Here is a 25,995-nt window from a genome sequence, read left to right as displayed (position 1 = left end):
GAGAAGAGTTAATCTTCACCTATAATATATAGTATAGCCCGGTTGTCATTTAGTCTTTACCTTCTAATACTTAATATATTGGGCAGCCGTTGCACCTACCTATCTGCTGTGCTTGCTAGTCATGTTTACATACACATGGTGATGCAGATAATTTGCGTACCAACCCCAAGGAAACTTCCTGAAATACCAGCTGGGCCATATAAACTCCAACTAACGACAATCCACAGGAGGACCAAGATTGCTTCTTAAGTCTGGTTCACTGGTTTATACTGCCTGTCTGTCTTGAGATGGATGAATGTGTATGACAAAACACTGTATGCTAACATGTATCCACTGCAGCAGTACCCATCCGGCATCTGCTACCTTCTGTGGTATACAACATGCAAGTTGCGTCGTGTATGCATCCAGGCGCTAAGCATCAGTTGTGTGTATGTAAGTGAGACATCTTGCCATCCCTTCTTCCAACATCCAACCGTCCGGAGCTTCTGACAAAGACTAGATTCCGTTTTACGATCAAGAAGGGGGAACGGTATGTAAACCATGCCACCATATATAAATAGCACATAGTGGATATGTGACACTTTGTCTCTGGCGTCCTGATTCATGACTCATAGAGGAAAAGAGAAAAGGGGAAGAGACGAAAACCTCGTTACAACAGTTGAGTACCTAGTGAGCGAACGGGTCATGGCAGATTCGGAATGACGATGAAACCATCATGTCTCGGGCCTACGATCAGTTTCCAGCCATCACCCGGCTCTCTCGCGAAATTCGTGTATGTCTCAGATTTAGACGTGTGAGGCTTGACCCATGTATCAGCACACACACGTGCTGGTAGAAGCTAGAGTAGATAATGTTTGCCATAGTTTTCAGGTGAATGACTTTGAAAGGTGGGCTTGTAACTGATGCTTGTTAATCTGTATTTTTGACATTTCTATTCAAATCCTCGAACTGAAGCATGTTCAGCTGCAATCTGTTCGTCCATGGCATTTCCGAATTTGTTCACAAGTCCTGAATTTTCCAAACCAGCCATGCAAAAATCCCAAGACCAAACTTCCACTCTATAAAATACACGTCTCCCAAGAGAAAGGATAGATACCCGATGCCATCATACTTGTGTCTAATGCCTTCAAAGAAGAACCGGCCCGCATGCTGCAGAACAAAAGTCGTGACAAGGAAAACCCATAATAGTAGCATAGTGAGCAGCTTTATAGCTGAGGGGCTATGTTGCTTGTCCCCTTGAGTGAGCCATCGTTACCTATATATAAGTGGTATGCCAGATGGATGAAGTCATAACAAAAGGGGTATCATGCTGATAGAAAAAGAACGCTCCAGATAGATGAGAGCGACCACCAACGTCGAGTGAATATAATAATAAAGCTGAGCCAAAGACGTAGGTTCCCAGGCGCCAGGCTCAAGAATAAAGAAGATGTAGTGCTTTAGAAGATAGGCAAAGCGTCTGTTGATATTTGTCTGCGTTGGCAGGGCTCACCAAGATGTGAAAATTCGTCACTTCGGTAGCGCCATTGATCTGTTGCATGGTCATGATAGCGGCGCCAGGAATTGTGGAAGTAAGGCTCAGGTCCAAGGCCAGATCGTTCGAGCTGGAGAAGACCACCGCGATCTCGGTCGCTCACTAGCACATTGAGGTCTTGCCCGTCATTTGTGAAAGCAACGCCACCGATCTCGCCAAAAATATCGACGGTCTGCTTCTTGCCAAATGTTTGGGCGTTGATGATGTTGATATAGTCAGCCTCCTCTGCAGCGACGAGCACTCTTTCGCCGCTACCAACTGGGGAGAAGCGTAAATTTCGCACTCCTGCCATCTCAGACCGGATAGTGCACAAGGGGGTACTTACTCCCCTTGAATCACACCAGCGGCGAGCATCCCAAATCTTAACACCCTTGTCCTGAAAACCGGTAGCTACTGTCCAGCCGTCGTCAGACCAATCGCAAGAAAAACCATAATCACGGTGTCCGGACAGTTCTTGCTGAATCTCACCGGTGATGGCATCGGTGATGAGAACTTTGAAGTCGTCCCCAACCATTACTCTCAGTCGGCCATCGGGAGAGATGCGTGAACAGTTGAGCGGGAATCGATACCTGCTCTGCATCACGAATTTCTGTGTATTGAGATCCATTAGACGGAACCCATGGTCGTTGCTAGAGATGGCAGCAATGGGTCCGGAGGACTGTCGAGGCTTGTAAATCTGAACATGATTGGTGATGCCTCCCATATGTTCAGTGATGGTCCCTTCGGAGTAGTCCTTCTTATCGTTGGAATCCAAACTTTTGAGGTAGTACTCGCCGTTAAAGGTTCCTGCGAACATGGCGCCATGGTTTGCGTCAAGGGTAGAAATGAGAGTCCCAAGACCAGTCATATGATTGTTGTGAAGCGCAACTTCTGTTTGCCCTGAGGCGAGATTGATACGGTTGACTCCTTCGCCACGAGGATAGTAGGCCTGTGATGTTGATGGACAAGCCAAGACACTACGAAGCTGAAAATGAGCAAGATAGACATCCTGACGAACAATGTATCTCTTGAATCTCATAAAACTGTCGGAAGACGGAATGTCAACGTCAACCATGTGAGGCTGAAATGCAGGTTAGCGGTTGAAACCTCAAAAAGAAATGAACGCAGCGCAGCAAGGACTCACACTCCATCTATCCGAACCCTCCTTGTTGACGTAATTCTTGAAAGTGTCATCGCGTCTCTGACGTGCATACCTCCGAGTGGTATTCATGGAATCCCAGTCCAAGCCCTGCATATCACATCGATCACCAAGAAGATCATCGTAACGGATCTCTCGAGGGGTTTCCTGTGCTTGACGGCGGATGTCTTCTGGGCAGGGTGCGTTCAGTCGTGGCGCAAGGGATGATGAAGCAAATCGGGCATGGTATGCCCAGTGCCTTAGAAAATCGACCAAGCCCAAGTTTTCAGACCCAAACATGGCCGGATTAGGATTACTGATAAAGGGAAGCCCAATTGGGCTTGCTGGCTCGGGAGGTTGAGCCTGAGGCGGCTCGGCCGTATTATCACCAGGCATGATGGCCCATGGTGCTGGTGGTGGAACGGCGTCCATTATAATAGTATCAGCTCCAGTGGGTAGCGATAGGAAAGTTTGCGAGATATAATTGAATGGATTCGTGACGGGATCCGTCCCGTCATTGTTCTCTTGTGGGAGAGAATGTTGGTCGTTTGTTTGATGTTGAGGTTCACTGAAAGTATCGTCGTCCAAGGGGGCTCCACCTTCGCTGTCGCTCATTTCGGGATCATAGCCAAGGTTGTGGTAATGTGGAATATAGTCGGAGAGCAAGTCAAAATGTGTAGGAGAAGTCCAGGGATCGTCTGATTGAGGCGCATGGACAGAAAATTCCGAGTCAAGGTCAATATCGTCTCCCTCCTCTTGATTTTGATCTTGATCTAAGTCAGACTCTGAATTGGAATCGGGTTCGAGAGGTTCTGATTCAGAGTTGTAGACATGGGCATATGCATTTGAGGTGTATTGACTGTAGTTGTTTTGATGTATAAACCCAGATGTGTTGAAACTTGTGGAATCGGAGGTTCCTACAGCGAAACAAGCCGTAGTGGTGGCGGTGATGGCGGAGATGGCGTCAACTTCGGCGGGGAGCGCATCTATCATGGGCGAATCGATCACGGGTTCCGGAACGGCATAGGACTGGTCGGGAGTGGAGAAGCTGATATTATTATACTGGGACTGGCTACTGTGAGGCTGTGAATATGTCTCGATGTCATGAGTGTCGTCGCCAATGGCTACGGTATTGACAAACTGGTGATGATCAGACTGGAAGGCCTCATCCCACCGGAGAGCCTCGACAACATTCACAGACGAATCAGCAATTGGTGATGTCGAGTTTGCGACCGGCGGAGGTATGTCGAGTGATCGGTTCTTTGACTTGTTGAGAGCGGCTCGGCGCATCGTGACACCAAGGATCAGCTCGGGGCCAGAATGTAGGGGAAGGCCGAAGTTTTTCTACAACAGTATAGCCCTTGAACGAGTGGCAGAAGGCTTCTGCATAGAGTATAGTCAAGATCCAAAAGGGGGGGCTGAAAAGGCCAGAGAGGCTTGGATTCGCTCGCGTGCTAGAAGCGTGTTGGCGGTCTAGTAGATTGGCAGTCGTTGCTTTTTAATAGCGAGACAATTGTCTCTGATTCCAAGATGATGGAGGATGGAGGGAGGGGGTGCTCCAGGCTAGAGCGGCGACAGTGCTGTACGGTAGGAACAGTCGAGGTGGGCTGCAGATCGTGGTGGACTTGAGTGAATCAGACTAGACAAGATAGCGCGTCAATCTGTCTGTCGCTGGCGTCAACAGTTGGTGGATGAGGCCAAGGAGCGGGTATCGTGTCAAAGAATGCGCATATATTGTATAATACTGGGGTGTTTGGAGGTTATGTACTTTGTCTGTAGGTTGTAGTCTACCGATATGCCGAGTATCCATATGACACAGTAACTACATCCAGACGTAATGCCAGCAAGGGTACGCAGGATAGGGCAGGGCACATGTAGTATTATAGGAATGACGAGAAGGACTGAAGCAAGGGTCGATCAGAATGCGGCGAAGCAGAGTCGAGTCAAGCTGAGAATGCCAAAATCATGCGATGCGATGTTTTGGGCGTGATGGGAAGGGAATGTGGTATAGTTTGTCGAAAATGAGAAACTCATGGTCGACATGATAGATGATGAAACTTGCCAGCGCGTGAGTCTACTAAAGTTAGAGGGTGAACTAATAAGTTGAGCTAGCTTATGGTAGCCACAACAAAGAGAAGAGACACCTAAAGAGGCTGCCCGCATCTAGGTACGGAGGGATCAAGTCCGGGAATCGCCGCGGCTACCTGAACTGAGCCAGTTACAGTCAGACAGTACCAACTGCAAAGTAGAGCACTTGAAATGCCTAAACAAGTTGTTTCAGCCTTTGGCCCTGTTTACTTGACGGATCAAGCATCCGGGCATTTAGCTAAAGCTGACAGCGCCACCTCTTTCTTCGATGTGATGATGGAAATGAAGCCTACCTACTAAGACAGGGACAGGTACTGCCAGGTATGGAAGGTACCTATGAAGCGGGGAGGGAGTTGCTATACAAAGTGGGAAAGAAGGACCCATAGGCGTGGGTTGGGTTCTGAAAAGAGACCAGGATCAATGAATGAATGAATGAATGACCAACCTGGGAAAGTGCAGAGTAAAATGGAGTTAGCTTTGGGCTTCGGCAACCGGTAGTGTTTTCTGTATGTAAAGAATTTCTTTTTTCTTTGGTTTCGATTTATAATGCCGTACTCAAATAATATGCTTGTAATATATACAATACATTAAGGTACTGTACACATAACAATGACTGACTCGACTCGCTGAAAGTCATCCTTTGTAACGAGGACAGGAACAAAGGTTGTGCCTTCCATTTTTCATCCCCCCTAGACGGGCGCTAGTGACGGGCTCGATCTGAACGGCGGGAGCGGGTGAGCGGGTTGGCGCGCGGCACCAGATCAGAGGAGAGGTACCTAACATACCTTCCTCAGGCACTCACTCTCTCCCGTTAATACAATCAGGTCGTACAGAGTACCTCGAGCATAAAATTGATATTTGATAACGCTCAACGCCAACATACTCAACCCCGAAGCCCCGGTTTCTGTTGGAGCAATAGCCTACTAATCTACTACATAGTACAACCCCTATGCATGCAATTCTATGGGTACAAAGGGTAGCCGTAGGTAGATGTGTAAATACCCTACCAAAGAGCGGCATACCATGGATGCATCATGCATGGAATACCCGTATCCATACATTCTTTACATGGTGGACAGGTTTGCCCTGGTCATGTATGTACAACTGTGCTTCCACGCCTAGTCTACTACGCCTTGCCCCGCCCATCGTCATCCCTGAACGCTTCTGCCCGAGATCCTAGCAATAGATTCCTGATTGAGATATGCATGCAGACAGACCTAAGTTACTACATACAGGGACCTCGGTCAGTATGTAGGAAGCAGGACATGACATTGATTCTCAGATAAGCATTTATCAGCCAATGTCGACTTTTTATATCTGTTTTTGGCATTATTATTACTACTCACATGTCTCTCAAACAACTCCTTATCTAAATATAGTCGTAAGGAATGTATGATACGAGGAGCAGAGGGTCATCAAGACCCTCTGTGATAGTAATATCCGACAACGCATCTGCAATAGCTGTCCACACCGAGTGACCTGCAGGCCCAGCCAAATGCTCCATTATCCCCATCAGGAGGGTCTTGCTTACATCACCTTCCCAGCTGATCAGTGGCAATTACAATGCATGGCACGGTTCTGCCGTGTCACAACACTATACAAGTAATATAAACCACAGCCTGCTTCTTGTGTCACCCCAGCCTGACATATACCTTCGCAAACCTGGATATTTTGAGATTATTGCCGTTACACAGCAGTTGTGAAACAGTGGGTGGTTGTGATAAAACCCATACGATGTTCTGTGTAACCAGCCAAGAGCATCGGGCAGAAAAGAAGAACGAGATATCTCGGGAAATCTTTGTCTATTGCCACGAGGCAAGCTAACCCGCATCACAACAACAAGCCAGGTTTGTGTGTATGTAGGCATTCATGCATGTGTATACATTGGGTACTGCGCAGTGCGTCAACTGAAAATCACTTACAAGGCAACGAATGGCAGATGTCGGGCCACCTTCCATGTTTGAGACAATGTGCAGCAATTATTTCTTGACCGGTCTTGACTTTGGTCACTTATCATGGGGAAAATATGAGGCCTTCTACTTATACCAACCTGACTGTGTTTGTGTCGAACCAGAAACTGCACCCTCTTTCTCATAACCTTTGCTTGATTCTACTTGTCATCTGTTGGCTTGACTTGTCTTGGCCTGACCTCACTCGTTTATCTGCCTTTGTCAAGGTAGCTGTGTCAGGTAGTCAGTCACCAGACGCAATATGCTTGACTAGACTGCCTCCAGATTACCTTACAGCCCCAGTACGTATTATTGCAGGAAGTAATGAGAAACTACCCTCCCAAAGTCTGACCGGTAGACAAGCTCATTCTATTGGTGCTGTCTCATCTCTTGTGCTACCCACCAAACCACAGAAGCCCGCACCCCCACGGGATGCACCGCTGCAATCCCACGAACCTGGAACGCAACAGAAAGTGGAAAAGAAATGATTGACGTAGCGCAAAGACGACGTGATTCTTCTAGGATCCAGGGCCGAGCAAAGACAGCGCAGATTACTGTGCTGCGATTTGCTGTGCTGTGCTGTATAGATACTTGCAAGCTGGATCTAATTTAGCCTGAGCTGACCAGCAAGGCAATTCATCATCTGTAGGTGGTTAGCCTTTAACTTGCCCTTCTCGTGATTTTGGATGCAGCTCAAGTTATCGTCGAGAACGGTTTCTGTCACTTTTCTCAACTCCAATCCTTGAAATAAATAAACACTGACTCGTGTTGATCACTGCAACTTGCATGCAATCGGAACAAAGGACTTCGTGCATGTGTATTGCTACAGAAATGTCTCTTGACACTCCACTATCAATGACCTATCACGAAGCCCGCGTCAGCCAGTCAATTCACAATTCGAGCTTCATTTGTTGTCATGAAACAATCACTCTCCTTGGTTTTTCTTTCATCTCCCCAGATTCGTCCCACCGGCTACTCTTCGCTCAATTGTGTGCCAACGCCCTCGTTTGTTTATTCAAGTCAGTCGCTGGATGGCTGGCGTGTAAAGTTGATACATCATAAACCTACCCCGTGGTTAGGTTTAGACGCGCCGCCTCTTCTCTCGTCTCCTCCCTTGATTCAACCGTGAACGGGCCTCTTTTCTTCTTCTGCGTATTTTAGTCCACAGGACCTCTTTTCCTCTTCCTTCTGTTCACCGGCTCCGCAGATATCCTCTTTGCTTTTTCCATCAGAAATGATACATCATCTTAAGCGTCATTTCTTGCCAACGAATAAGACGGAGGCTGGCATCCACTCAACAACAGAACCCTCATGTCACTCTTCTCGGGGCTTGGTCTAGTATAAGCAAACAGGGCCAAACACATTCCATGAGCCTTGTTTGCCGTGACAAAAATGAGGAAGAGCAAACTTGGTGAGAGAGAATAGATCTATCACAATCCAATTACCCAGCAATTCCTTGAATGCAATTTGCTAAATCGTAAAGCCATGCCTTGAGTAAGCAAGTTTATCCCCTACAACATGAAACTTGGGGCACATTATCCGAATGCTTCTATTTGTTCAATCGCGAAAAAGAAACGTTTGGCAGTTCATTTCGTCTCATCCCATGTCCATCCATAGGTAGCCAAAGAACCACCATATTCAACTCACACACCGAGAAGCAGTTTCCAAGGGTCTCGTGTCTGTCTGTATCTGCATAGTTATCTTCTCATCAACTTTCAGCCCTCACGTTACACAACAAGACAATGAAGCCCCACGACTTGAACCAGGGGGGTTGCTCAGCCTTCGAACCTCGGCCTTTGATTGATCGTTTTTCACTTCTCTCGTCTTGTTTTCTCTTCTTGTCTCGAGGCTGGAATTGTTGTAGCCGTGGATCTCCGGCTCGCATAGCCTAATATTGACTTGACCTCTGTGATCTGTCTCGGCTTTGATACAGTATTGACACAATCACGATGCAGGAAAATAGCCTTCTACCTTCATCCTGTTGCTTTCCAACCCCCGATTGACCGAGTCGAGTCTTTTGCCGGGCCGGCATATGCATGTTGCCGCTCTTGATACATCCGATCTGGCTTGTCACATTCAGCCCCGTTCTCTAGCTTGAGCCGATCTCACAATTCAGACGCCAGTCACTAATAGTCGTCTATCTATATGTCTCTCATGAGCTTTTCTTGCCTTTATTGACCGCTACTTCTTCCGCCTAGATTCTACACGACGATGCCGGTTCCCGCGCACGTCACTTGTCCTGACATGTCTCATTTCATTGTAAATTCATATCACCTCTGCTTTTAACCTCACCCTCCTTACACCCCATCCTTGTGTTTTCAAACCTGACACGCCTGTTTACAGCTTGTTCACAAGACCCCGAGTGTCCTTAAGCTGCAGCAACTTCTCAAGAGCCTCATCAATGGCAACCAATTCGCCCTTCGCTTGAGTGCTTTGGTCATCTCTGTTGCGAATGTTCAAAGTGCGGCTCTCCTTCTCCTCAGCACCAACGACTGTGTAGTTTGATTAGCATCGTGTCAACAAAATCAGTGTTCTTGTAGACTTACCGAAAATGAAGTTGAACTGTTCCAATTGTCCTTTGCGGATCTTCTTCTGGAATGTGTTGCTGCTTAAATCGACGTCACTGTACAATCCCTTGGCCTTGAAGATCTTCTGAACCTCCTGGGCGTAATCGTTGGCAGCAGGCATAACAGGTACAACCAAAACCTGTCGAGGGCTGAGCCAGAATGGCCACTTTCCACCAAAGTGCTCGGTAAGAATACCAAACATGCGCTCGAAACTGCCCAGTACGGCTCGGTGAATCATAACAGGGCGTGCGTATCCAGCAGGCAGATCCTCCTCCGGGTTGCTTCCATCACTCACACCAGTCTCCCCCTTGTTGGCGACGTATCTCAGCTTAAATCGTCGAGGCAGGTTGAAGTCGAGTTGCATGGTACCGCACTGGTGCTCACGCTTCAGGGCATCGAACAAGGCGATATCAATCTTGGGGCCGTAGAAAGCACCATCACCGGGGTTGAACTCCCACTTAGCACCGGTCTTCTCAGCAAAGGACTCGAGGGCCTCCTCAAGTTTTTTCTCGGCCGCATCCCAGGTGGCAATATCACCAACGTACTTTTCGGGTCGGGTGGAGAGCTTGAGCTTGAATGTGAAGCCGAAAATTCCGTAAACGCTGCTCAAAAAGTCGAAAGCAGACTCAATTTCCTCTCGGATCTGTCATGTGTCAGTGGAACTCATGTTATACAAGTGTCAAATCGTCGTACCTGGTCCACAGTACAAAAAATGTGAGCATCGTCCTGCTGGAAACGACGGACTCGGGTCAGACCCGACAGAGCACCAGAGAACTCGTTTCGGTGCAGAGTGCCGAAATCAGCCATCCTCCAGGGTAGGTCCTTGTATGTGACGTCTGAATGGGCAAAGATCTTGCAGTGTCCAGGGCAGTTCATGGGCTTCAGACCAAATTTTTCTTTCTCGACCTCGAAAGTAAACATGTTTTCTTCATAATGACCCCAGTGTCCGCTAGTCTTCCAAAGATCCGCCTTATACATGTTAGGGGACATCACTTAATGTTGTCAGTCAAGGATATATTGGTAGTACTGATTTGGGAAGTTACCTTCTTCGAAATCTCGCTTTTGGTACTCGCCCTTGATCAAGTCCATCAAGGCATTGTAGATGCGAACGCCGTGGGGAAGGAAGAATGCGGATCCGGGAGATGCCTCATCGAAGAAGAAAAGCTTCTGGTCCTGACCAATCTTTCGGTGGTTGCGCTTGGCGGCCTCGGCCAGGAAGTGCTTGTACTCCTCGAGAGCCTTCTTGTCAGGGAATGATACACCAGCAATACGCTGCACAGACTCGTTTTTGCTGTCGCCAAGCCAGTATGCTGCCGAGTTCTAGAGTATGTTAGCCACAGCCCAACTTACAATATTTTTAGTCGCATACCTTGAGGACGGAAAAGGCCTTGATGTTACCAGTGGTGGGGACGTGAGGACCTCTGCACAAATCGATGAGGGGACCACATCGGTAGACAGTACTCTTGGTGCCATCAGGTACTCGCTGCTGGATGAAGTACTTCTTGTACTCGCTGTACTCAAACATCTCAAGAAGCTCCTCCTTGGTCATCTCGAGACGCTCAAAGGGCTGCTTCTGCTTGACGATGCTGTTGGATAGTTGCTCGAGAGCCTTCTTGTCCTCCTCAGTGACAGATTGCCTGAATAACTATTAGTATGCACACGTGAAACTAATAGATTTTCCTTCTCAACATACTCTCCCATGTTCGCCATATCGTAGTAGAATCCAGGAGGATCCTCGGTAGGGGGACCGTTGCAGAGGTAGCATCCGAAGCGTCGCTCAGCGGCCTCTCCGAGAATATGAGCAGAAGAGTGCCAGAATACCTTCTTTCCTTCGGTGTGGTCGAAGTCGAGGAATTCAACCTTGCAGCTCTTCTCGAGAGGTCGAGTCAGATCCCACAGCTCACCGTCAACTCGGGAGATGACAGTGCGCTCGAAAAGGGACTTGGAAATGTTCCTGGCAACGGCACCGGGAGTGGTCTCCCATGAAGTACCCTTCTCCTCCTTGCCATTGGGGAGCGAGATAACGATGTCTTCGCGGGGCTTGGCTGTTTGTCTTGTTAGTCGATTCGATGCGGTTCGAGAGTTGCTAGCACAGGGAGGATTGCATTACGCACCAGCGATTTCGGCATCCTGGCGGGCCTTGATCTTGTCGAAAATATCAAGACGGTGTTGAATGAATTGTGGAGGCTCGGCCATCTACATGAAGAGTTAGGAATTTCAGGATCGGGCATGATACTGTGCAATTGCATCGCGACAAAGGGAGGGGCACAGACCTCGAGGCCAGAAGACTTTCCACCCTTGGCAGACTTGTCCTTGGGTTGCTTATCCTTGGGCTGCTTGGCAGGGCGAGAAGGAAGGCTTTGCTCAGTAGCACCTTCGGCCGCCTTGGCAGCATCAGCTTGATCGGACGACATGATGAGAACCTCGCACTGATGTTGAAGATTTGGTGGGAGAGTTGCAGTCTCGAAAGTGGTCTTGTACTATCGAATGGCGGGGCACAAGGGGGGGCATAAACGCGAAGGTGGGGTTAGAATTGAGTCACTGATCGGTCTCGGCAGGGACTCAATTCTGCCAGAAGCCTAATGGAAAGGTACAAGATTTTGGTACCTGCGGGCAACCTGACTTCAGGAAGCTTTCCAATTTCAACTTATTGTTAATGGATTCTTGGAGTATCAGACTTGGAACTTCTGATGGTGCTAAATAAACTTATGTATTATCATTGCTCGAGCAACATGCACGCTTCGATCTACAGCTAATTCTGTCATCGCTCACCAATAGGACTAACACGAGTGACACAGTTAAGCCTGGAGCTCGACCACCACGGAAGTTAGTAGACTCGCGATCAACAGCGTCGCGGTTATGTACTCCGATATCGCAAACTTGATTGATTCTGAAAGAGAATTGTCTCCTAAATCCAGGGGTATCAGACCAATTTCCAATCCATAACGCCTTGCCATAACGACTATAAATGCCACAAACCCAATGTCAAAGTAAATGAACGAAGAAACGCTCAGGGAACAGAATGTCCAGAGAGTTCACGGTCCGTATCGTGTAACACATTCTTCCTTGTGCGCCTCTAAACAATCCAGCGCGCAGACCCTGGTTCCGCATTTCATACAGCGCACTCGTCCCCAGTATCCGCAAACCTCGCAGAACGATCTAGCAGGATATTTCGTATCTCTAGTACCCGTTGCCTCGCCATAGTTGAGAGGAGGGTGTGCAAGAAGCCTGCGCAGTTCTTCGTCTGACGGCATATCAGGCACGCGCGACACAAGCAATGGGTTATAATCGCCCGGATGACTCGCTGGCGGGGATCTCGACGGTTCAGGGAGTAGAGGTTGGAGGTTTGCGTCGGTCATCGTCGTGTCCTCGTCTGGTGGTGGTTTGGAAGATGAAGGGGTGTCCTTTCGACTGACAGAGGGACGCTTGCTGTTTGCGCCGGATGCGCGAGAGATTGCAGGGTTGGACTCAACGAGAGCTTGCATCGCGAGAAAATCGTCCAGGTGGTTTCCAAAAGTTTTTTGCGATTGTAGAATCTTTCGTACATTAGGTGTATGCTTCCCTTGGACTGCCAGATGTTAGTCAAGAGCCAGGCAGTTGAAAGTCGGCCATTGAGCATACCTCTTCCACTTTTCACAGGCAACGGTATGGTATTGTCCTTTCCGCCATCTTTGTCCAAGGCCTCGACTTCCTTTCGGATCTTGTTATCTTGTCGAGCTGTCAAATCGCTGTATGTAAGTCCAGGAACATTTCTGGCGCGTTTCCTGTTGGTCGGTGCTGTTGGACGACTGATGGTATTATCGGGGACATAAGCCCATCCTGGCGCCGAAGTTGTCTTTGCGCTGGCGAGCTCGATAACCCCGAAGTTGTTCATTGTCGCGTGGTTTCTAATAGCATGAGAAACAATGAAACAGTAGAGAACGCAACGGCAGGGTAAGAGTTTCAAGTACCTTGGTTCGTCGACATGGCTAGGAAACCCACACCCTACCTCTAGGCCCGTTGATGCCGTGACGTAGCCAATCACGAGCCCGAAAGCTCAGTACAGCAAACACAGGGCACTGGTAACTCTGCCGAGCTCAGAATATTCCGAGCACCGGGCTCCGACAAGCACTTACGGATACCTGTAACGCTGTAGCTCGACGCCTATCGCTGCTGTTCGCCGTCGACATCACGTAACGTTTCTAGCTAAACACCTCAACCTCAATTCTCTACAGCCACGCGCACCCTCCGAAATCGACAGCAACATCGAAATCGCAACAATGTCTCTGGCCTCAAGAATCCTCTCTTCCAGCAGCCGCGCGCTCGCTAGCCGAACCTTTAGCACCTCTGCCCGACGAATGGCCGATGCCTCGCCTCTTCCTGCTCGGAAACCCTTGGGAGCCTTCCGTGGAGGGTATGTTATAGCTTAGAAGTTGCTTCGGAAATGGATTGAGATCGCTAACTTTGCGACTAGACTCTTCGGTTTCCTCCTCGGTAGCTTCCTCTCCGGCAGCGCCGCCTACAGCTACCTTCTCAAGGAATACAAGACTGCCAACGACCTGTTGACTGAGGATATCTACGTACGTAGTCAGAAGGATGGAGCAATCGACAGATTCGACTCTATTCGATTGTTCTTCCGCTTAGGACAAAGCCGAATGCTAATAATGTCTCTTATCACAGACTCTTCAGGCTTCCATCACCCGCCTTAGCAACCACGTCCAGGCTCTCGAGACCAGGATGCAGGGCAAGAAATAAATGGACAGGAAAGCACGAGCGATGAAAACTGTATAAAAGAGTTTGGGTTGGGAGACAGTGTAAACTCTCGCTCGCTAGGTGGAAGCGGTGGTATCATGACGCCTCTCATCATGTCCTATCCCAGGGCTACGAGGAAACATTATCACGGAAAGCTGAGGAAGATCTGTACGATTCTGTACCACGACATTAGCACATCTGCAAAAGTTAGTTATCAAGCATGTTGCAGTTTGCACGAGCAAACGCGTAGCAAATCACTGTTCATTCATTGTATGAAAAAGACGTCAAATGTAGTCAAGTCATGAAAGAGTCCCATTGCCACGAGAACTAAAAACCTAAGAGGTGCGATAAATCTTAGCACCATCAAAACCCGCGCCCATGAAATCAGTTATACCCCATTTTGTATACTAATAAAGCGATATCAATTCTTTACAGCTCATCATGAACATCCTCGTCGGCCTTCTCGGCCTTCTTCTCCTCCTTCTTCTCCTCACTGGCGGCAGGGGCAGCCTCCTCTGTACCCTCCTCCTTGATGGAGATCTCAGCCTTGTACTTGCCGTTCTCCTTGACGAAGTTGGCGAGGTCCTCGACGGTTCGAGAGCCCTGGTAAGTAACGGGAGCGTCCTTGGCACCAGCGGGGTAGAGCTTGATGGTAGGGAAACCCTGGATCTCATCGGGGACGTCGTTCAGGGTGGCGTCAACCTTGGCGATGACAACCTTGTCCTTGAACTCAGAAGCAGCGTACTGAGAAGCAAGGTCATCGTACTTGGGAGCGAGAGCCTTGCAGTGACCACACCAGGGAGCGTAAAACTCAACAAGGACATCCTTGGTGTCATCAAGGACGATATCGTTGTAGCTCTTGGCAACAACAACTGTGACGGGACCCTCCTGGGTCTCGGGGATGGGCTCAGACTTGATGCTGGGCTCAATCTTGCCAGCGTCGAACTGCTCAACGAACTTGGCGATGTTGTCGTGGGTGATCTCCTTCTCCTGGTCGAAGGGGAACTTCTGGTTCTTGACAACCTCTTGGATGGCGAAAGAGGGGAACTTGTCGGTCTTGAGGTTCAGGTTACCAGCGTGGGCACCGAAAGCCTTAGCATCGATGGTGGCGAAGTTGATCTTGCCCTTGTACTTCTCTGCGATAGGCTTGAGAGCCTCGCCGAGCTCCTTGCGCTCCTCCTCGGTCTCAGAGAAGATGTAAGCAAGGGGGATACCAGCGGACATGTAACCAGCGTATGTCTCAGGGCCAACCTCACCAATGAGGGGAGTAGCGGAAGTAGAGATGAAAGCAGAGATGGCCTGCTCCTCAAACTTCTCTGTGAAGGTGTTCTTGCGCTCATCGAAAGCCTTGTAGACAACCAGGGCGGGGGCCTTGACACCCTCAGCCTCGGCAACAGCGGCGTCGTTGACGCCACCGAAGAGGTAGGTGTCACGGAGACTCTCAGCAAGCTTGGAGAAGGTCTCGTTGGAGCTCTTGTCATCGGTGTTGAGGTAAGCAACGACAACGACCTTGTCGGCGGTCTTGAACTCCTCGAGGGTGTCCTTTGTGAGGATGGAAACAGCGGGGAGGGACTGCTTGATCATGTATGAGGTGATACTGGAGGATTCGTGTTAGTTGGAATCTTGACAGATTGCGATTGAGGTCGACTTACCCAGCAGCCTTGCGCTGACCGGAGTAGGGAGTGACATTCTCAAGGCCACGGAAGACCTTGAGGGTGGGGTAACCCTCAACGCCGTGCTCCTTGCAGAGGTCAGACTCCTCAGTGCAGTCAATCTTGGCGAGCCTGATGTTCTTCTCCTTGAGGGTAGTGGCAGCCTCCTCGTATTCGGGGGCAAGGGCCTTGCAGTGACCGCACCAGGGAGCGAAAACTATGGAGGGGTATGTCAGTAGCCGGTCTGCGGGGGAAAAGTGGTGTCAATCAAGACTTACACTCAGCGAGGACAAGATCGTTGGACTTGACGAACTCGTCAAATGTGTCCTTGGTAAGCTGGCTAACATCGGAGTCGGCAGCAGAGGCATAGGCAGCCAAAGCAGCCATAAAGCTGCAGGCGATCTTCTTGTGGTGCATGATGGGCTGTCTGGTTGGGGGTATCCTAGAAAACACAAAGAAAGAGCTTCGCTGTGACAGACAAGCAGACGAGATAAAGAAGAGGAGGAGGAAGAATGGAGGTCTGGAGTGGAAGGAAGATGGACGACAGTTTTGTAGTTGGAGCTTGAGGACAGGTAACGTACATCCAACCCACAGTGCTATGCTGCACAGTACCGTACCTGCTGTTAAAGTGTGGTTCCCGCTTGGCTCAGTGGGCGGCGAGGTGTTCCAGTGGGTTGTCTTGCAAGCTCACCGGGCCCGGAGCCAACTCCCGCTAAGAAAAGGTGGAGGAAACGTCCGGGGTCCATCTTTCAAGTGAACAAGTGTCCCTTTTGCTTGGTGGCAGGTAGCACTGGCACGTCTTTTCCCGTTGATCTGGCTCCATGCCGCCGGAGCTGCAGCTGCAGCCCAGCACGGCCCCTCCAAAGCGGCGGCGGAGGACACTCGAGGCTAGCCTTGTTTTGGGCTTAGTGGTGAGCTGAAGCTGACTATCATTGGCCAGAGCTGCCATACAGGATGCGCCAAATCCTCCAGGCGGCTGTAGAGGACCTTGAAGCCAGGGGCATTGGTGGGATTGTCACCTGCCTGGCTGTGAACCTCATTGATAGGAAACGAACGACATGTTCGACGAACGACCTACTAATACAAGTTTGGTATATTCATTCAAAGGATCACGTTCAAAACACACGATGTAACTTTGCATCAATATCAATGCTTTTAGTTACAAGCCATTGATGTTCTTGCAATAACCACCTACCTAGTACCTACCAAGGTACCAACTGACGTCGTATATGTGTTCTCATGGAATCTAAACCAAACATAGCACATATTAGGGAAGTGCAAAGATAATTGCCCAATTGAGTCGCAACCAAACGGGATTTCATGCTCCGAAAGACTCGAGGGGTTATCTCACTTTCTTTCCCTGGAAAACTAACATGACCTGACTGCTAAAGTATATCTGCATAAAATGTGGCAATAAACTTAATTATCGCAGGCCTGAGAAAAAGGCCACGTCTCTGGGAACCTGCCAGCTGCACAGCCCAGCCTTGTCTTACTCAAGACAAACTATCCGAGGCGCAGGACTTAGCTGGGGTCACATCCGTCACCTGCTTATTGATGATGGGTATTTTTGAATTATTAATCCTTCTGTACTTTCCCCACGCAGATGCCATAGGTTTATCCTATAATACAAATACCTACCTACCTACCTAAGTTTCGGCAATGCTCATTGCAAGATTCTGCAAGTAACTTTGCGCCATCATATCTTTTGAGCGCCGACTACAACTAACTATACGATTACATACCAATTAAATCATTAAATATTTACCATTGTCTTATATCTCAGCTCGATTGATCGCTTGAATCTCGGTGTATAGCCCGTCATCGAAGGAATTGAGGCGAAATGATTCCGCTTCATTCAGCCCATCGGCCCCACGTTTACATTGTCACGGCCCCACCATCGTAGTTACAACCTCGCACTCCTTGCTGACACAGTATGCGAGTATACCAGCAACTAAGGTGACGGCCATGTCAATCTTGGTTGTATGGTGAGCATACCTATGCAGTTCAAAGCAACCTGGGCACTCACAATCACATCGTGTCTATCACCAATGCAATTGAAAAAAGAATAAGCTCCGTAGAGTCAAGTTGTCAGAAGGCTATATCAAACAAATAGTGTTTGTATCAATGCTATCTACTAACCTATTGTATCCTTCCACAACTCCTCATATGAAAAACCACTCACCCCTTATTTGATGTGCGGCTTACGGTTCTTTGGGGTTGCCCTATGATACTGAATCGGCCACTTGACATCAACATCCAGTTGATCTGCGGCGCTGAGCACAAAGTCTGGCTCCCTAAGGAACTGTCTTGCAGCAAGCACGAGATCGGCCTTTGGATCCTCCTTCTCTTCAACCAACGATCGAGCGAAAGGACCATCAGTGATATATCCAACTGTTCCGATCAGAAGTTCCTTGCCGTCAGCACGCAATGCCTCACGGATCTTACCTGCGAGGTCGGTCTGGAGCGTCTGGCGAACCTTGATCTTTTGCGCCTTAAAGTTGCCACCGCTGCTGATATCAAGAACGTCGACCCCCAATGCTGGAAGTTGCTTAGCGAGATCAATGCTGCTCTCGAGGTCCCAAGATGGTTCATTATTCCATTCCATCCACTCTGTGGCAGAAATACGCACCCAGAGGGGCAACTCCTCGGGAACAACAGCGCGAACGGCTTCGATGATCTCGAATAGCAGGCGGGTACGGTTCTCAAAACTTCCGCCATACTGATCCGTTCGTTTCTGAAATTCGCGTTAGCGTCCATCCCTTTCCTCGCAAGTGTTGTGAATGACTTACGTTGGTGAGAGGCGAAAGAAACTGGTGGACAAGGTAACCATGAGCTGCGTGGATCTCAATTACATCGAATCCAGCCTTTACAGCTCGTACAGCAGACTCTTGCCACTGTTTCACAAGGGTCTTGATCTCTTCGGTGGTCAATTCATGCGGCGTTCCATAGTCATCAGCAAATGGAATAGCACTAGGCGCAGCGATATCATCGGGCCAACCTCCGACTTCCTTAGTGGCAAGTGCTTTGTTCACGGAACCACCAATCCAGGGTGCAACTGTGCTCGCTTTTCTGCCAGCCTGTACTATGCGTTAGTTTGGGCACCAGCCTCGACTATCACTTTACTTAGTTGAGCTTACATGTGCAAGTTGAATTGCAGCTTTCGTGTTCTGACTGTGGATGAAGTCTGTGATACGCTTGAGAGGCACGATCTGGCTATCGTCCCAGAGACCCGAGTCCTCAGGACTAATACGCCCACGAGGTTCGACAGCAGTAGCCTCAACGAACACAAGACCGGCACCTTGCAGAGCAAATTGCCCAAGGTGGACGAGATGAAAATCTGTCAAGTGACCATCCTGAGCCGAGTAGGTGCACATGGGAGAAACGACAAAGCGGTTCTGGAGCTCAACACCCCGCGTACGGAGTGGCTTAAACAGAGTCGGCACCAAATCGGTCTTGAGCGGGGTACCGGCCGGAGGTTCCTGGGCCGGGGTGAAGTAAGGAACCCCGGCAGCTGCTTTGTTGTGAATCTGGCTACTCATGACTGCTGATAATAGTGCTGTGTGATGTGTAGTTTGCGTTCAGTTTGTCTCGTTGCAAAGGTTGTGGGACCGGCGAGTATTTATGCAAGTCAGGGTTGGCAGATAACAACTCAGTCAGGCTTCATAGATATGTTGAACCAGGCATGGGTTTGCACAATGTTAGGGTCATTCGCCAATCAATTTGTGAAGTATCAAAATGAAAGTTGGTTGTTTAAATATTCATTCCTGGAATTCGAGGGCAGGGATGTTATTCCTATAGACTGTCTTGCACTACCAACAATAACTACCACAACAGTACATGAATTCAACAAATAGTTACCTCTTTAGCATCGCCCGCGTATCTAGCTGTATTTGCTCATACACAGCAACAATGATGTGCGAGGGAAGATAGCCGTTTATTAAGATCACTGTCATTATTATTCATCCTCCGTTCGGCTTCTGCTTTCCTGAGAATATATTCGTACTAGTCTAGGATATAAATTTCCTTGGAAGGCAAATGCTGAATAATCTAACCGTTGTTGCTGCATTAAGTCTATGTCAAACGGCTCTGGCCGATAACGTTATCGATCCTTTAATGATTGCTGTAAGAATCAAATACCGAACCGGTATTACACAAAATACTTCTAAACCTTTGATGATGTCGCTTTCGTTATTGACATCAACCGTTAGCCATTGCTTGCACTGAACATATAATGTTAGGATTTTTTTTATTTTTTTTTCTTGGATCATCAGTATCTAGGGTTGTCTCAGCAAATCCCATGCTTCCTGCACAAATCTCCTGGTCCAAATCCTAGAAAGTCATATTTCCCAAGCCTCTATATGCCCAGGTACTAATATTGCTCCATAGCATTTAGGTCAGCAACGCTAGCTTCATCCAATGCATTTGTCTAGCCGAAGTCAAATGGTGGTGGCAAACGCAGGAACAAGTTCAACAATCACCAGTCTTTGAACAAGGCACCATTATAGATGCCAAGATACGTGCAACAATTGAAGCGAAGGTTAAAGGAAATTTATTTTGATCCCTGCCATACAAGATTCTCATGCAGTGGCATGCTTCTACAGTTGAATCCCAAATCGTGGTCTATAATAGCCTGGCATTCTAAGCCAGTATCTAACGATCGCAACCAAACTCCGAATATCGCTCTCCCGGTTCATCGATTAACATGATGACCAAATTCAATTCCCACGTAAATTCAGCAAGGCACTGGCCGACATTCATCAGTATCTTATTCCTGGTGGGTGGGCTTGAAGGTCCATCGCTGGTTCTCGGTACCCTGGGCAAAAGGAACTCCGAGCTCGAATAGTCGGAGGACGACGTTGGAGAAGTCCTTGAAGAAAGCGTCGTTGTCCTTGGCGTACTTCTCAACCCAAGGCTTGAACTTCTTGTCCTCAATAAGAGCAATGTCGCTGGGAAGCATCATGAGAGACTTGGTGGACTTGTCCTCGTACTGAGCAGGGCCGTTCCACTTCTTCCACTGCCACTTCTCTTCAACGAGGAGGCGGAAGTAGTCGTTGGTCAGGACAGTGGGGGAGAAAGTCCAAGGGCCACTGTAGCCGGAACGGTCGGTGTGACATCGGCCCAGAGCGTGGGCACCAGAGAGGGCAACGATTTCTTGATCGTTGAAACCCATACGGCCGAAGATACCGCGGAGATGATCCTGGCGCTTGGAAGCGTCAGGAAGACGGCCATCGGGTGTGCAGCCAGAGACATCGCGGTCGGAACGGCCAGGTCGGTAAGGGATAGCGGGACCCAGCATCTCCTGGATAGCACAAACGCCGGCAAGGATCCAGAGATCCGAGTAGGTGATCCAAGGGAACTTCTCCTTGACAGGCTGAAGGAAGTCACGGGCAGCGGCCAGACCGGCGTTGGCACCGTGGTCAGACTCAGGAGCGAATCGCATGGTAGCTCCATTGCTGCCACCGGTACCAGTCTCCTTGTCGTAGGTGCCACTGGCGTGCCAGGCAAGACGAACTAGAACGGGACCATAGCTGCCATCGTCGTAGTCGTCCTTCTCCTCCAAGCGAGCGGCAATCTCGTTGTAAACCTTTTGGTAGTCCTCCTTGCTAGGGTTGAAGACCTTGGCGGTAGCAGAAGAAGCACTGTTGCCGTAGAAGTAGTAGCCAGCACCTCCAGCAACGGCAGCACCTGTCAACCAAATCCATGCCGAAGAGGACTTCTGTGCGGGCTCGGAAGAGTAGTAGCGGCGACCCTGCTGACGGATAACCTGTCGGGGAGCAATAGCGAAGCCATTGCGAGTGGCACGAGTGGCCGCGCGGGCAAACTGTCGGGTAGCAGAGGCCATCTATAATACAGAAATATTAACATCAATTTGAGCAATGGATGAGCAAGACAATGGGCCGACTAAATTAGGCGTGTCTGTATACTGTTGGGCGCTGGAGTTATGCAGCTTGCAGTGCAAAAGGTTGCTTCAACGTACCTTGAATGTAGAGATATCACAAAGTGCTGAGACGCTTCGGAGAAGTAACTTGACAAGGAGAAAAAGGGACAGAATGGGAAAGAAGGAAAGAAAGAAGATATGAGACGAACGGCACTGTACCTTCCTATAAGAGGGGATGGCGTCGGTTGAGTTTTGGTGGGAGGCCAAGGAAACGGGGGGGCTGCCGTGTCAGCTACCGTTAGGCAATTTCGACCCTGACTGATAAGTTCACTTGTCGCCAGAACGCGATTCATGAAGGCTGCAGAACGTTAATGGCAAAGCTTCCGTTTCTCTATTCACTACTAGGTCCCCTAGACCCATTCTGCCCTGAAAACAGCGGCAACCTAGTCTTCAATCTCACCTCAATATACTACCCAAAGAGTCTATTCTTTTGCGTGAGCCCTTAGGTTTTCATGCTTGATTACTGTCTATCGAAAGACAAGTAGGCTGTGGATTGAATGATTCCTCATATCATTTCCCCAGAACCTCTTCGAAGCGGTACCGGCTTCATGAGCCGGTGCCACGTCTCGAAATTGGTTACTAGTCATTGGCCAATTCTGTATCAGAGTCCCGATATTTTTCATCTTTGGTGGGGGATAACGCCGGGATGGGCCCAGTGGAGTCTGTGGGGATTCTTGGTAATGGAGATTCTCTTACTTCTAAGAGGACACTAATGCTGAGGCCTGGAGAGCATGTCAGGGATGCTGTTGTGTGGAACGTTGAACTATTACAGTCAACTTATGCTAGGAGGCTCATGAGAAGTCGTTAAAACGGATGCCATGTGTCAGACCAGAATGCGAGACTCTTTTCGGTTGTGAGCTACAAGGCGACCAACCATAAGGGCTCAGCTAGTCGGAATTGGAGTTCGAATGTCCAAGAGATGGGGAAATTCCGATGCACCAGGACCCCGAAGGTGACCTTCCATTCCAGGCTACGTATCTCCTCTCCAACGCTTCTCAGCCGGGATGTATCAGTCATCAGCCCGTAACTCGAAGTGATGTCAGCCACAAGTGGATACATGAGCACAACGAGATGGAATCTTTTTAACACAACAAGGGTCCACTTGCGGTCGGGCTTAAAGATTCCAAATCGCCCGCCTCTCGCGCATGTGATCTATCGTCATATCAGCAAATTACATCCTATTTTGACTTGTACATATCAGTTGGATTCTACTGGACTGGACGGTCCTCACAAATATTACAAAATGACCAACACTCGGCTTCACACCACTTTCTAATTATGGTCCGTTGAAGCCAGAGACAGCGGGCAACCTGACTTCCCCAGATTTCAAAGGAGCACGGCGAACATGCCGAACCCCGTTGTGACACTTGCCGACAATCCTCCGGTGGAAACGGATCGGACTGGGTTAGCACTAATGCAGGTGTTGGTTTATACTCCATAGGATCTGTAATACAATTCCACTCATCAACGTTCATTTTCAATGTGGGATATAAATATATACTGTCTATTATCTTATCTTCTGTAGGCTATACATTACTGGTACTTGTCCATTCAGGAAACCAAATTCCATATCGAACTCTGGAGACCCAGCATCATGTTCCTGAGAATTCCATTAATCTTCCGGTGTCATCCAATACATCTGCCATTTGCAGAAACGCTGTTTCTTCCATGTGTTAAACCCTCGCCAGTTTCATTGTTCATAGCAGCCTTTACACGCCGTCCATAGTGTTTCTGTTCTCAGTTGAAGTCTGCGTTGCCTTGTGCATCAGCTTCTGGCTCACCATGGACTTCATAGAAATGAACGTATTGAGCCTCGGCTCTCTGCCTGCTGGCTTCATCAAGCTCGCCCTTTGCAGCACCGTTTTCCTTGCCACTTTCCGTGGACAATTTCGCTACTGACGATGACCTGTACTTGGTTAGCGGATGATCCCTAATATATTAAGAAAAAGGTAACCTACCCAAAGATTTCCCTATCAACTTGCAAGAATACCTTCATAGCATCCTTGTCGCCCCGTTCAACCAAGTAGTTGAGGTAGATCTGGGCCAAGTCCTTCTTTACTGGTGCAGAAAGTTGGCTTCGTTCTCGAAGCTCATCAAACACCTTCTTCATGCACTCGCCATGCTGGGCTTCAGTCTCGGCGCTTGATGGCTGGTCCAGCTCAAACTGGAACCATCGGTCCCAGAATAGTCTGCTGTCGCCATACCACGTTACGTTCTTGGTAAAAACCTCGCGAGCTTCTTCAGTAGATCCCTTGACCTTCCAGAGCAACAGAGCCCATTCTGCAACCAATGCGGCTTTGGTATAAATGTCCACTGTAGGGGCGTCGATTTGGTTCTTGTACACCTGGATAGCGGCATCGATTCCGTTTTGTCGTCGCTCAACGTTGGCCCATGAAACAATGACCTCAACAGAGTCTGGCAATCGCAGAAGAATAGCCTCATGGATGTCGAGAGCAACGTCAACGCGGCCTGTGCTCTCTTCGAAGTAAGCCCACTGCAGTCTGATGCCCGGTCGGCTGATAGGCACAAACATTGTCGAGGCCCGCACGTAAATATTACGAACTTCTTCCGCCTTTCCTTCCTGGCCAGACATCCACCTGGCGTATCGAAACCAGAGGTCGTCGTAGAATGCGCACGTAACAAGGCACCGCTCGTACAAGGCAACGATTCGTGCATAATCTCCTTCAGATTCTTCAAAATCCAAATATTTGCGCCAGTTTGCCAGGTCCTTGTGCTCGAGGGCGGTGACGTGAAAGTAGGGTCTCTTGATCTCGGACTCGTATGTCCAACGCTTTGATACTTCGGTTTGTGTGGTTGTGAAAATGTCATAGAACATCGCATCAATCTTTGCACGAACGTCGCGCTCAATCTCTAATTCAGGCTTGGGGGCGCCGCCGAAAGCAACGTTTTCGGCTTCAACCTCTGCTCTGAATCGCGCCAGATCCTCGGCGGGAACAACTTCAGTGATTGGCTGACTGTGCGATAGTGATCGAAATCTCTCGTAATATCGAGCATACTGATGCATAGGTATGCGGATGATGCGTGCGTGAATGGCATAGATCTTGTCCTGGGCCTCCTGGCGCTCTTCGTACTCTATGTACTTATCCCAGAATGGGTGCGCCAGAAAGTCAAGACCAACAAAGGCTGATCCTCGCTCAAAAAGCCTGGAGTAAAAGGTCAGTATAAGAACCATCTGCGGGAGGGATAACTCAGGGAAAGGGTGGAGAGGATTAATACAGAGGGGAAGATGGTTATGCGTGCGAGTGAGTAGCAAAACCAAGATCATGTTCTATCGAGCGGGTGACGTGTAACGCAGGGACGATTCTCGAGTTAAGAACGAGCACGAATGGAATATCAAAATAGCCTGGTAGAGAGCGTGAGAGAGCATCCCAGCTTGAGGGGCTATCGCAGGCATATCTCACCATCGGACACCTTGATAGTGAAGTGTACATACAGCCCTCGCGGATATGTCGACCGAGACCACTCTGGTCAAGCGAAATACTGCTCCGGAAGGCATGTTAAGGGAAGGGGGAAGGAAACCATCCAAATGGAACTTACTCTCTGACGAGGTGTGGGTCATGGGTTGTCTCCATCTTGAAGGAGCAGTAATCCGTCCACAAGTCGACAGAATTGGTGATGCTTGCACATCCTCTTTCATAGACCTATTTGTGGTGTCAGTCGTGTCGCAGCTAGTGTAGGAGGAACACTGACCATTTCGGCAGACTCGGGGCCGGCGATGTTGAACTCCATATCAGCATACTTCTTCCAGTAGCCGAAGAAGAGGGGAAATTTCGTCAAGAGCCGATCGTACGCATCGCGGAAAGTTGCTAGTGCTTGGGGACTTGAGTTGCGGTTCAAGCCACCCTCCAATGTCTCACAAGCTTTGATGAGATTCTCCCAGTGATCGAAGTTGTCGGGGTCGGATTCCTGTTATTTCACCAAACGTCAGATGATATTTCAAAGGCACAGGAGAGCTTTTTCAATATATAAACATACCACCTCCGCATTGTGTTTGCGCACAGTCGCGTACTCCTCCTCGGAACCAAAGTGGCCGAAGTCGCTCATGTCGTTGGATAGCCGGTTCGTTTTGTTTCTCGATCACGAGATAGAATGGATTATTAAAAGAGCGATCGGGTTTGGTTTCGTGTTGTAATTATGAAGCTGAGAAGTTTGCAGATAGGAGATGACGCTTGAGGCTCAGGTCCGTCGCGAAAGGCAGGGGCTGGTGGTTCGCGCTACAAGCAAGCTCTTTTTTTTGAAAAAAGGTACTTGACAATCTAGTCACTAGATAAAGAGCTTGTGCCGCACGTGCCTGAGGAAGCACGCCCAAAACCATAACAGATTGGTGCTACCAGGGATGTGATGCAAACAGGACTGTACTTGTCCAACAAGTCTCCGCAGCTGACATGGGTCTTGCTCGAT

At 48.9% G+C, this 25,995-nt stretch overlaps 8 protein-coding genes across 8 annotated transcripts; 1 reads left to right on the top strand and 7 right to left on the bottom strand.

Moving 5' to 3' along the window:
* Window positions 1–1,436: 1,436 nt before the first annotated feature.
* On the bottom strand, window positions 1,437–3,938 carry FGSG_01249 (uncharacterized protein; the record flags this gene model as incomplete). The annotated part of the gene is made up of 2 exons (XM_011318724.1): window positions 1,437–2,591; window positions 2,655–3,938. The coding sequence occupies 2 exons, from the start codon at window positions 3,936–3,938 to the stop codon at window positions 1,437–1,439; spliced, it is 2,439 nt and encodes an 812-aa protein (XP_011317026.1).
* Window positions 3,939–8,864: 4,926 nt separating this feature from the next.
* FGSG_01248 (threonyl-tRNA synthetase) lies at window positions 8,865–11,666 on the bottom strand (the record flags this gene model as incomplete). The annotated part of the gene is made up of 8 exons (XM_011318723.1): window positions 8,865–9,177; window positions 9,232–9,895; window positions 9,946–10,244; window positions 10,296–10,572; window positions 10,622–10,889; window positions 10,946–11,297; window positions 11,367–11,448; window positions 11,526–11,666. The coding sequence occupies 8 exons, from the start codon at window positions 11,664–11,666 to the stop codon at window positions 9,023–9,025; spliced, it is 2,238 nt and encodes a 745-aa protein (XP_011317025.1). The 3' UTR covers window positions 8,865–9,022.
* Window positions 11,667–12,287: 621 nt separating this feature from the next.
* FGSG_11916 (uncharacterized protein) lies at window positions 12,288–13,126 on the bottom strand (the record flags this gene model as incomplete). The annotated part of the gene is made up of 2 exons (XM_011318722.1): window positions 12,288–12,820; window positions 12,874–13,126. 2 exons carry the CDS (start codon window positions 13,124–13,126, stop codon window positions 12,288–12,290), a joined length of 786 nt encoding a protein of 261 aa, XP_011317024.1.
* Window positions 13,127–13,359: 233 nt separating this feature from the next.
* On the top strand, window positions 13,360–14,284 carry FGSG_01247 (uncharacterized protein). The gene is made up of 3 exons (XM_011318721.1): window positions 13,360–13,645; window positions 13,706–13,811; window positions 13,912–14,284. The coding sequence occupies exons 1-3, from the start codon at window positions 13,512–13,514 to the stop codon at window positions 13,984–13,986; spliced, it is 315 nt and encodes a 104-aa protein (XP_011317023.1). The 5' UTR covers window positions 13,360–13,511; the 3' UTR covers window positions 13,987–14,284.
* On the bottom strand, window positions 14,273–16,163 carry FGSG_11915 (disulfide-isomerase). Its single transcript, XM_011318720.1, has 3 exons — window positions 15,914–16,163; window positions 15,636–15,852; window positions 14,273–15,580 (listed from the first exon to the last, which is right to left on the bottom strand). The coding sequence occupies exons 1-3, from the start codon at window positions 16,050–16,052 to the stop codon at window positions 14,413–14,415; spliced, it is 1,524 nt and encodes a 507-aa protein (XP_011317022.1). The 5' UTR covers window positions 16,053–16,163; the 3' UTR covers window positions 14,273–14,412.
* A 1,657-nt stretch (window positions 16,164–17,820) lies between these two features.
* On the bottom strand, window positions 17,821–19,174 carry FGSG_11914 (uncharacterized protein; the record flags this gene model as incomplete). Its single annotated transcript, XM_011318719.1, has 3 exons — window positions 17,821–18,369; window positions 18,425–18,712; window positions 18,773–19,174. 3 exons carry the CDS (start codon window positions 19,172–19,174, stop codon window positions 17,821–17,823), a joined length of 1,239 nt encoding a protein of 412 aa, XP_011317021.1.
* A 993-nt stretch (window positions 19,175–20,167) lies between these two features.
* FGSG_01245 (cytochrome c peroxidase) lies at window positions 20,168–21,683 on the bottom strand. The gene is made up of 2 exons (XM_011318718.1): window positions 21,613–21,683; window positions 20,168–21,477 (listed from the first exon to the last, which is right to left on the bottom strand). The coding sequence occupies exon 2, from the start codon at window positions 21,475–21,477 to the stop codon at window positions 20,401–20,403; it is 1,077 nt and encodes a 358-aa protein (XP_011317020.1). The 5' UTR covers window positions 21,613–21,683; the 3' UTR covers window positions 20,168–20,400.
* Window positions 21,684–23,070: 1,387 nt separating this feature from the next.
* Window positions 23,071–25,638, bottom strand: FGSG_01244 (uncharacterized protein; the record flags this gene model as incomplete). The annotated part of the gene is made up of 5 exons (XM_011318717.1): window positions 23,071–23,479; window positions 23,532–24,737; window positions 25,132–25,235; window positions 25,285–25,500; window positions 25,570–25,638. 5 exons carry the CDS (start codon window positions 25,636–25,638, stop codon window positions 23,311–23,313), a joined length of 1,764 nt encoding a protein of 587 aa, XP_011317019.1. The 3' UTR covers window positions 23,071–23,310.
* Window positions 25,639–25,995: the final 357 nt, after the last annotated feature.

The sequence above is a fragment of the Fusarium graminearum genome, chromosome 1 (assembly GCF_000240135.3).
Source record: "Fusarium graminearum PH-1 chromosome 1, whole genome shotgun sequence".
Classification (NCBI taxonomy): domain Eukaryota; kingdom Fungi; phylum Ascomycota; class Sordariomycetes; order Hypocreales; family Nectriaceae; genus Fusarium; species Fusarium graminearum.
The sequence above is the reverse complement of the archived record's forward strand: the minus strand, read 5'-3'. Positions and strand labels throughout refer to the sequence as shown.

What these genes read in the sequence shown, in the direction of transcription:
- FGSG_01247 (XM_011318721.1), top strand. Translation starts at nt 13,512, where the DNA reads ATGTCTCTGGCCTCAAGAATCCTCTCTTCCAGCAGCCGCGCGCTCGCT. An exon ending in TTGGGAGCCTTCCGTGGAGG is followed by an intron (nt 13,646 to 13,705) that starts GTATGTTATAGC and finishes CTTTGCGACTAG; the next exon opens with ACTCTTCGGTTTCCTCCTCG. An exon ending in TGTTGACTGAGGATATCTAC is followed by an intron (nt 13,812 to 13,911) that starts GTACGTAGTCAG and finishes CTCTTATCACAG; the next exon opens with ACTCTTCAGGCTTCCATCAC.
- FGSG_11915 (XM_011318720.1), bottom strand. Translation starts at nt 16,052, where the DNA reads ATGCACCACAAGAAGATCGCCTGCAGCTTTATGGCTGCTTTGGCTGCC. An exon ending in CGATCTTGTCCTCGCTGAGT is followed by an intron (nt 15,853 to 15,913) that starts GTAAGTCTTGAT and finishes ACCCCTCCATAG; the next exon opens with TTTTCGCTCCCTGGTGCGGT. An exon ending in GGTCAGCGCAAGGCTGCTGG is followed by an intron (nt 15,581 to 15,635) that starts GTAAGTCGACCT and finishes CGAATCCTCCAG; the next exon opens with TATCACCTCATACATGATCA.
- FGSG_01245 (XM_011318718.1), bottom strand. Translation starts at nt 21,477, where the DNA reads ATGGCCTCTGCTACCCGACAGTTTGCCCGCGCGGCCACTCGTGCCACT.